Source organism: Benincasa hispida, chromosome 3 (genome assembly GCF_009727055.1).
Source record: "Benincasa hispida cultivar B227 chromosome 3, ASM972705v1, whole genome shotgun sequence".
Classification (NCBI taxonomy): domain Eukaryota; kingdom Viridiplantae; phylum Streptophyta; class Magnoliopsida; order Cucurbitales; family Cucurbitaceae; genus Benincasa; species Benincasa hispida.
The window spans coordinates 36,242,043-36,252,530 of record NC_052351.1 but is presented as its reverse complement, the minus strand read 5'-3'; the positions used below and the strand labels follow the sequence as shown (position 1 = coordinate 36,252,530).

Below are 10,488 nucleotides of genomic sequence, written 5' to 3'. Positions count from 1 at the left end.
GATAGGGGCAAGGAAGGCAGTCTTATCCCGTCTTAGTTTGGTTTCTCTCCTTCCTCCGTTCTTCGTCTAAATAATAATTCTCATACTCTTAATTAAACCATATATATATATATATAAAAGATAGAGAGAATTTCAAATTCGTGAAAAATAATAAAGAAAAAAATTGTGCAAGTACTTTTATAACTTAATTATTGAAGCCGGCCGCTCCAGCTCCACCCCACGTAACAAACCTTTACTTTCACTTAAAAAATCATATACTAATTTTTCATTTTTATAAATTTTGTTTAAAGTTATTATTAATATTAATGTCCTTTCAATTATTTTCATTTTAAAAAATAAAATAAAATAGGAAAACGACCAATATCAGATGGGGCAACTTAACTTTAAGGAATTGTTTGGGATGTAAAGTTGAGATAAATGTCTGAAGTTCATATATGGTGGAGTTCATATGTCTGTGTTTGAGATACATGGTTCATATATCAGAATATCTAATGCAGTTTTTTAAAATATTTTTTATTTAATAATATACTTTTATGATTACTGTGGAAAAATTCTTATAAATAGAAAAATCTCAAAAATATTTACACAAAAAGTTCTAAAAGTATTAATACTTTTAGAACTTTTTGCTAAATATTTTTAAATATTTTTTTATATTTAAAAATATCTCATTAATATTTTTGTTTTAAAACTTTTTTATTCAATAATTCTATCGATCTTTGTTTAAATAAAATATGGATTGTAATTTTTTCTTTTAATTTTTATTTTTTTTTCTTTTTTTCTTTTTCTTTTTTGGGCAATGAACAACAATTAACTCATTGCATTTCTTATATAAATATGTTTAAATAAAATGAAAAATTAAAACAAAATCAAAACTTTTGATTCTAGTTAATTTTTCTCCATGAATTTCATTATCATCTTTTTCTTTTACATCTTCTTCCAATTATTCTCTATATTTTTATCATGTCATGAAATTTTTAATTAAATCTCCCCATTATCCTAACAAACAATGAAATGTCACCACATTTTTCAATAATTTCACTTTCATTTTCTCTAAATTTGGAGATCATCAAATAAAAAAATCTCTATTTTTCACTAAATTCCGCTGGAAAATGTTCCAAGATTATTTTTTTTTTCATTTTATGATTTGTTTTGTTATATGTTACATACTTTTCAACTACATACATACTTTTGTCTAAATATTCTTAACATTCATTTGGTATGTGAATTCAATTAAATAAAAATATTTTTTTTACAAATTTTTACGTATAAATACTGCACTTAATGTAGACAAAACAATATTTTTTTATATAATCAACAACTCTACAACATACTTTAACAGTTATCAGTCTTATAATAGTCGAAAGTGGTTGTTGAAGTTGATTATTGAAGATGATTTTTGCTAGAGTTTGTAGTCTGAGGTGGTTGTTGAAGCATGAAATTGATTGCATGAAGATGTATTGGAGTTGGTTGTCGAAATTTGTCATCGGAGGTGGTTTTTGTATCCAGAAGTTGGTTGGACGAAAGTGGTCGTCAAAGTTGATCATCAAAGATGATTTTCACTGGAGATTATAGTCAGAGGTGACTGTCAGAGCCTGAAGTGAGTCGCATGAAGGTGGTATTAGAGTTGGTTGTCAGAGTTTGTCGTCGAAGGTGGTTGTCAAAGCCCCGAGTTAGTGATCGGAGTTGCTCGCTCAAAGGTGATCATCAAAGGCGATTTTTATCGGAGTTTATAGTTGAAGTTGGTCATCGGAGTTTGTTGTCGGAGCCAATTGGTCATCGAAGTTGGTAGCACGAAGGTGGTCGTCGGAGTTGGGTTACTGAAGGTGGTTGTCCGAGTTGGTCACATGAAGGTTATCGAAGCTCGGAGTTGGTCGTCGGAGCTGTCATCGGAGGTGGTTGTCGGAGTTCGGATGTCGTCGTCGGAATTTTCATCGGAGATGGTTGTCGAAGCCTAGAGTTGGTCGTCGGATGTGTCATTAGAGGTGGTTGTCAGAGCCTGGAGTTAGTTCTCAGAGTGTAACAATGGCCGATGGATAGATTCATTAAAAATATAGGAAGGGTGAGTTGGAGTGAGTTGGTAAAATATATCAACTCAACTCCACCAATACTTAAAATTGGTAGACCAAACAATGAGTTGATATATTATACCAACTCAACTCATGTTGATGAGTTAAACACTCTTAAGTTGTATCAAAAAAACAAAAAAGGAAAAAAAGATGGAGATAATATTATTAAAAGAAAGGGAAAGAGAGTGGAAAATAGGGAAATTAGGTAACAGGGAAGATTGAAAGGGACGTGGAGGGAAGAGTGGGATACTACAGAACACACCAAATTCAAACAACCACTTGTGTACAAATATCACCACTTCTACTATTGCAACTCCTAGTGACAAAGTTAGGTACAATTATTATTCAAATAACCTACTTTTTTTTTTTTTCTTTTTCTTTCTTTCTTTCTTTATAAATTAAAATGTTTTTTTTTTAAAGTAAACAATTTTACTCTCGATTATAAAAATGGATTGTTCTTAGGATTGGATCGATGCGATTATGCAGGAATCTAATTCCTTTAGTTTATTATATGCTGCAATTTCTTTTTCTTTTCTTTTTGTGTAATATCAGATGCTGTCTGCAATGACAAAATCAAAGTGCAGTTGGTTAGTTTAGTTTATTATATTTATATATTCCAAAGGGAAAAAAAAAAGAAAAAAGAAAAAAAGAGGAGAACAAAATGTGTTCTTTTGGCACGAAATGCCACTTTTGACCCCCTTTGGTGCATGGAATTTCAAATATATCCTTTAAATATTTTCTTCCATTTAATCTCTTGTACTTGAACCCAATTTGGTACATATACAAACACACTTTTCACTTGAGCGAATAAATCAATTTTTTATGTTATCAAATTAAATATTTTGTCGATAAAATTAAGTTAGTCCACCCGTACAATTTTTGATATATAATTAAGTTGGATAAAATTAGATCAGTCAAACTTTGATTTTAAATCGATTGAGAGGAGAGTATATTTGGCTTGACCTTTAAGCCATGACCACATGTAACATATGTCTTTTACATTCTTTACTATATTTGTGTAGGTCTCTAGCTATGAAACTAGTATCACTATTGACTTTATCATCAGTCTATAATCACGAACTAAAAAGTTTATGTTTGGTCACAAATAACATCTAATTGTCCATTACAGGATAAACTTATAGTATTTTGAAAGTTTAACAAATTTTCTAACCTTCTTTTATTGTTTACCTCGTCAAATATTGGTTTAAAAATAGTATGAGGTCTATTATCATTAATACGATATTCATTAATATTTATGAATATAAATGTTTAATGTTAATAAAGAAATTATGATACTCTCAGGATTAGAAGTTATACTTTATCGTGGAGTCCGCCTGTGGCTGCAGTCCCTTCAAGAGGTCAGAGTATCCGTAGGAGCTAATTATGAATTGGGCTTGGTCCACTTGAACTCATTGTATAGAGCCCAACAAAATGAACGATTGTATTGGGCCTAATAAACAAGGCCCGAAGCTCACTCTTGGGCCTTCAGCCTTTAGCCTTTAGCCTTTTTATTTATCATTTATCATTTTTATTTTTATTTTTTCCTATGATAGCGGGTTTTCCCCAACTTTCAAACCAAAAATGTCTGCACAGTGTTCGTGAGAATGCCCAGCACAAGTTCCACCGCCAGCTCCGTCGACATCAAAACTCTTCGAAGATCGCCAAGATTTCTCATTTCTACTCCACAACAGAACTTTCCCACCACGCGAAGATCTCTGAGGTTTCTGCAAAAGAATGAAATTTCATCTCCCACACCCCCGACGTTCCGCGGCGCTCAGTCCCCAATTCGCCAGGTACACTCCTCCCACGCTTCTCTCGGACCTTCTAAGAGTGTTTCTCTTAAAACCCCTAAATCTATTCTTGTAAATACCCCGAAAAGAACGAGTAAACCTGGTGTTGTTTCGAGTAAAAACGAGGTTTCGAATACAGGGTCGAAAAAGTCTTCGACATTTGAAAATGGGTTTGAGGGAAAACGTGTTCCAAGACGATCTCCTAGGTTATCCTATGCGCCGAAGATTGACGATGCGCTTGAGGTAGTTTCAAAGAGTTCAATTTCTTCCGGAGTGCCATCTAGTGATTTGAAAAATCCAAGCCCTAAGGTGAGAAGATCTCCAAGATTCAGTAATGGAGTTGGGGGGAATCAAAATATCGGCAAGTCCCAAAGTTTTTCGGGTCAGCAAGATGGTATCGAGAAGAGTAGCCGGAAACGGGACAAGTCTAGTGGTCCGGGTAGAAAAATTGAGTCATTACATGATCTGAATGTTGATGCAAGTTTGAACTCCCATGGGGAAAAAGTGGCAGAAGAGGAGAAGAGGAAGGGAAATTCTAATGATCATGAGGGTATCGCAACAAAAGCTGAGGGAACACGTGTAGTTGATGGAGAAATGGAAAAGAAGTCAGTGGCTAGAAGGAAAAGAAAGCGAGAGGATGGCGTGGTTAGGATTAGACAAGGGTGGACTAAGGAACAGGAAGTCGCATTGCAGAGAGCTTATTATGCTGCAAAGCCCACTCCACAATTTTGGAAGAAGGTCTCCAAATTGGTATTTCCTGTTCTTTTGCTTTTGATATCAGATCAGATAACTTGTACTGTTGCTTGTCTATCTTTTTCACTGCTAGACATTTGGCACTTCATTATTCCTTTCGTTTGTCTTCTAAATTTCAAATATGAACGTCAGTTTTCTAAGAAATAATTGAGAATTTTACTTGGCGTCATTGTGTAGAGTTTCATTCAAGTTAGAACTCTTTTAAAAGAGAAGTTGCGATCCATAGGATCGTCTAAGTTGGTAGTTAGTGGTGGCATGTGAAGCTGTTCTTCTAGTTTATTTCAGTTTTTTTTTTCCTTCCACTTCAGAAGATACACTTTTACTGTGCTCGTAGTATGTAAAAGCTTTATTGGGCACACTCGCACATTTTGTTAGATTTTCAGGAATAATGAACAATGGCTTAAATTTTGTAAATAATTACCAGAACACGAAGTCAATGAAAATATTGATATCAACTCCTCCCCTTTTGTATTAACATTCGGTCTACAATGGATGGACCAGGATTTTCTAGCCTGGAAGCTAAAGCAGTTTTTCTACTTAATGAGACGTCCCGAGGGTTAAAAAAATGCACTGGTTCAGTTATAGTCATAGCCACTAGAGGGGTCTTGTCTGCATTTTATTTATTTCTTTATTTAACCGTCAAGTTTCTTTTCTGTTTAGCAATATCTCGAAAGCTCATCACCTTGTTTGTATAGTAGGTCCATAAAGTCTACCTTTTTGGCTGGCAATATCTTCATCATTCCATTGAAAAAGGAAAACCCAATCTACTTTAACCTTGTGTTATGTGGATTGCAATTCACAGGTGCCTGGAAAGTCTGCCCAAGATTGCTTTGATAAAGTTCATTCCGACCATATGACCCCTCCTCAACCTCGACCTCGATCCAGAACACGAATCACAAAATCATCTCCAATTGAACTTTTGTCACTTTCAGAGGGTAAACTTCTAAATCTTGATGGTGTGAAGTCTAGAAAGCCTAGTCGCAAGAGTCAGAAAAACCATAATGCACAGAAAGCTGTGAGATATTTGTTAGAGAAGAATTTTCGGGGGGCCCTTAACTGTGAGGCCGATTTGTTCTCACAACTCGAGCCAAATATTAATCTCTCTAACCATACTCCTCTTCCAAGTAGACAACTCTCTAGCATCAAGGATTTACATGGACACCAAGGATTCCTCCATGAGAGATCCTTGTCGAATCACAAGAAACCGCTTTCAAGATTTAGTAGCTCAGCTGACAGAGTTGTCATTAGTCCACCGGTACTGAAACAGGTGAAGAACAGGGCCTTGCACGAGAAGTATATCGACCAGTTACATTGTAGGGAAGCAAAGAGAAAATCATTGTCAAAATGCAGAAAAAGTTGCATCTCCGAAGAGAAGAGTTTGAAGGAAGCCCATGCTACAAGAACTAATGATCTTAGAGCTGCTAAAAATGCATTGATTTCTGATGCAAGGGATGCCATCCATCAGTTAAAACACTTGGAAGCCAATGCGGCAAGCAATGTTCTTGATTTTGACGTCGATGAAGATTTATATGACAATGCCGATTATGATAATGAAGATGATACATGATACATTCCATTCCTTTATATTAAGCTAAATGCCTTAGATAGCATGTATCTGTATATATGGAGAATTTTTCTTTCCTTTTTGTGTGTAGTTTACTAAATTTCGGAAGCATTTAGTCTATGTTAACCGCAATTCTTGAAGCCTTTGGGTCTTTGCTTATTGCTTGTACGGTTGCATATAGAATGTCGTAATCAGAAGCATGCATTGATATGGGTTAATCAGAAGGGAAGGATAACATGAACAAGTGATGCTGTAATCTGAAGCCAACTAAGAAAAGAGAGTTATCATGAAAAATGGAACTCTTTTGTTGATCTCGTTCAGTACATTATTGGACTGTCATTTTCGGTATATCCAAGTCTAATCACTAAATGCAGCACATAAAACCTAGATTAATTATTGGAAAGAGACTTCCGGATCAATTATTTCTAATTGTAACAGATTCTCTCATTCATCCATATGAAGAACGCCATTAATGTTCTTCACTTCAATCTTCCTCAAGCTGAGAGCTCCGGATTTAAAGTCTTTCCTCTACAAGCACTTCCCTCCATATCCTGCATTTCTGAACAGTGCTTCCTTTATAACATCAGAACTTGCCAGAGCTTTCTGAGCACTTCCCTGCTGACAAAAAAGACCAACATTTTTTTTAACATTCAGAAAAGAAAAGGGGGAAAAAAAGAGACAAACACAGACATCGAAATATTACAAACCAAAAGAAACAAACAAGACACAACAAAACAAAACCTCTGAACAAGAAGCTTGCATTGAAAAATCATTGAAGCAGCTAATAACACACTGTTGAATCTCAAGCCCCAATGCTTCTAATGTGTTGACTGTTGACAGCAATAATCCTGGCCTCGTTGCACAGCAAATGTCGATTCGAGTCTCCCTCTCCTTCCTTTCAACATCGAACTGTTTAACAAACAACAAACCTTCAACCATTAGCTCAACAATGGCAGACTAAAAGTAAACAGTAACAACAACGGTGAGACCACATACCTTTGGGGAATTCCTCACTTGAACTTCATTAGACTTCCGTTCCTTGGAAATCCCATTGAAGAATCCCACATGATTTGAATCCAAACCAATTTCCTCTTCTTCTTTTAAGTTATTGATTCTTTCTATCAGCTCTTTCACATAATCGATTGTGTCTCCAAGTATAGACGTTCTATCCATCTGCTTTACATTAAAAAGAAAATGTAAAAAGAAAAAGAAAAGTAATGGAGATAAAGAAAAAAAAATGGAAGCCTTAGATTCATTTTCACCTTGCTTATTTTAGGGACTATGGCTCTGAGCATTGAAAGTCGATCATTCAACCGCTTCCTTCTTCTTCTTTCCGCCATTAAATTCTTTGAGGGCTGTCCTTCAATCTTCTTAGCTTTGTTGCTGTTTCTTTTCCCCAATTCAGCCACACCCATTTTAGAAACATTAGTTTCACGCACACCAAGTTGCTCCATTTCCACTTTGCAAACACTTGGAGCTGTTTCACTCTCTATGAAACCAAGTTCTTCCTCCTCCATCGCCGCCGGAGGGTAACCACCACTGTTCTTATTACTGATTTCTTCTTGCGAAACAAATGGTGGGGTTTCGTTGTTCTTAGTGTACGATGAGGAATCAAGCTCCGGCATTGCAAACCCTTCGAGAAAATTGCCGTAGAGCTGTTGGTCGGCGAAAGAAAAATCATTAGCTGGTTGAATACTGGGAAAATTAGGGAAAATAGAGGTACCCATTTGGGGATTTTCATCAAAAGAATTGAAATTCCAGCCATTTTGGAAGAAATCATTGAACCCATTTGAGTATGAAGAGGTCCAAGGCGTTGAAGCTAATAACTCTTCTAAGAAACCATGTTGACTGAGCTCCATTGTCTTCTTCTTCTTCCTCTTTTTCTTCCTTCTTTTGGTCTGAAGAAAGTGGAAAACGGACTAATGAACATGGAGTTGCACCAAGTTGGGGAAATATTATAATATATAAAAATAAAGAGGGTACATATAAAATTACAATATAATTAATAAAGGAAGGAATTTCTTTTAATAAGAAAAAAAAAGGGAAAGAAAAGAAAAGATTTGAGATAAAAAAGTGATGATCATGTTATACTGCATATGGTATGTACTAACCCTAAGCCTAAGGGGCTATGGAAAAAAGGAATCTGCTTTTTTGCGTTTCTCTCTCTCTAAAATTCTCTCTCCTCTGTGAATTTATGTCTTTTTCACCGAACTTATCAATCAGACAAAATTTGTTTTCTTTTTTCAAATAAACAACTCAAGATAGCTTTGACCCACAAATCTGTCTCACCCAACAAAAAAGCACCGATATACCATTTTTTTATAGAAAATTTTCACAAATAGAAAAGATGTCAAAATATTAAATAAAATAATACAAAACGGATAAATATTGATAGATTTTTATAAGTTTTTATCACTGATATCCACACATAAGAAAATAACTTCACTCTATAATAGTTATTTATTTAAGATTTAATATTTTATAAATTTTTTTAATAATAAAATGTTGTAAGATCCAACATATTTTATTTTGAAATTAATCAAGATATGTATAAATTAACTTAAACATCAATAGATATAAAATAAATAAATAAAAACAATTATCTCAACATTTGACCATAGAAATTTTATTTGACTTGTGACAAATGGAATATTGATATAATATTGTCATTTTCGTGAATAAATAGTATTGGTGAAAGTGAACTAATCGAGTTTATGTTATTTATTTGTGTTACAGTTGGTTCTCTAGAGTCTTAATTGCAAATAATTTGGTGTACTAGATTTTTAGTACTCTTATAATACTTGAAAATTTGTAACCAAATGATATATCATAATCAAGATGTAATTTTAAAGTATATAAATAAAATTTGAGATACAATTAAATCTAAAAATTATTATGTGAACATTCAAAATTATTAACTAAAACGAAAAAAGATAATCTTTTTTCTTATGATTCTAGTCAAGGACAACAAGTTTGCATACTCTTACCTTTGTCTTCACTCTTATGACTCACTAATATACTCATGGTTTTTTTCTTAGGCACATGGGACGTACTGTTGTCTACACAACTCACAAATTTTTTAGAAATCTTTAATAGAAAGTTAACGAGTAATAATGTGACAATTAAAGTTCAAATATTGATTCGAAATCTCAAAACTACTAAATAAAAAGTAAGGCATAAATTCAACATATGCCTACTTTTTAATTGCGGACAGGTTTTCCTTTTTCAGTATATTTATATTATTACAATCAAACTTTATTTATCTTACAATTTTTTTTTAAAATTTGGAGTAAGATATTGAAAACATATATATATGTATTTTCAATAATCAAATACAAAGATACAATGGATGAGCTAAAATTATTATCACATGATCCCTTATATTTACCCCTTTGCTTAAATAAATTTGGTTTTGAAGAACAAAACATGGAACTAAAACCAAAACAAAGCCCAAGGACAAAGTAAATGCATTTTATCCAAAAGACATATGCTTTTTTGAGGAGTATCCAAATCCAAAAGATAATATTATAAACACTCTTTTTTTTATTATTATTCATTTTCAAGTACTGACAATAAAATAATGCAACTTTACCAACCTTAGGTACACGTGGCCAAAAGCGTATTAAGAATTATTGAACAAAATACTAAGTACTAACTATAATGTTTTTTCTGAAGGAAAAAAAACTATAATGTATCTGTACATTAAGAAAAATTGAAAGTTCATTTCTTTCCTGTTTCTTAGATAACTTTGCAATGAATTCATCTTGTCTTTTAGTTTAATCAAATCAAATGATAGCATGTTGTCATTGTCATCCAAATTATTTCTGTCATCGATTTTATTATATCTCCATTGAACGAACAAGTCTTTTCTATTCTTTTTTTTTTCCCCCTTTGTGATGAGAAATTGGATTTATAAATATATAGCTTCAATTACGGCCACCTAATTAATTAAGTGGATCATCAAATATATAATTCATCTATTCATCATTTATAGCAACTTAATTTTTTTTTCTTGCTATAAAATTAATTGTGCTTGAGATTTGTTTTGTCCTTAATATAATCTCTGATTATCTTTTAAAAAATTTAACTAACTTCGATATTTTGTAACTAATTTTGTCTCCAAATTTGTGATAATTTGACTAAACATCATATGATTACCTATTTGAATCATTTTAGTGATATTTTCCCTTCAATTAATACAAGTTATTTCCTAAACCAATAAAGAAGTCTAACTTTAGGGTTTTGAATAACTTTCTCGACCTAAAATTATTTAGTATGAAAAGTGGGCAAATTGAAAGAACAATATAATTTATAT

General features: G+C 33.1%; 2 protein-coding genes across 3 annotated transcripts; one reads left to right on the top strand and one right to left on the bottom strand.

Moving 5' to 3' along the window:
• The first annotated feature begins 3,382 nt into the window (after positions 1-3,382).
• LOC120073795 lies at positions 3,383-6,313 on the top strand. Its single transcript, XM_039026640.1, has 2 exons — positions 3,383-4,606; positions 5,412-6,313. The coding sequence occupies exons 1-2, from the start codon at positions 3,671-3,673 to the stop codon at positions 6,174-6,176; spliced, it is 1,701 nt and encodes a 566-aa protein (XP_038882568.1). The 5' UTR covers positions 3,383-3,670; the 3' UTR covers positions 6,177-6,313.
• A 126-nt stretch (positions 6,314-6,439) lies between these two features.
• Positions 6,440-8,160, bottom strand: LOC120073796 (transcription factor bHLH93-like). 2 transcript variants are annotated; one of them, XM_039026641.1, is made up of 4 exons: positions 7,436-8,160; positions 7,170-7,346; positions 6,915-7,082; positions 6,440-6,791 (listed from the first exon to the last, which is right to left on the bottom strand). In XM_039026641.1, the coding sequence occupies exons 1-4, from the start codon at positions 8,030-8,032 to the stop codon at positions 6,702-6,704; spliced, it is 1,032 nt and encodes a 343-aa protein (XP_038882569.1). In that variant the 5' UTR covers positions 8,033-8,160; the 3' UTR covers positions 6,440-6,701. The 2 variants fall into 2 exon arrangements, with proteins under 2 accessions (XP_038882569.1, XP_038882570.1); XM_039026642.1 differs by having other exon boundaries at positions 6,440-6,788; positions 7,436-8,156.
• Between the last annotated feature and the right edge of the window lie 2,328 nt (positions 8,161-10,488).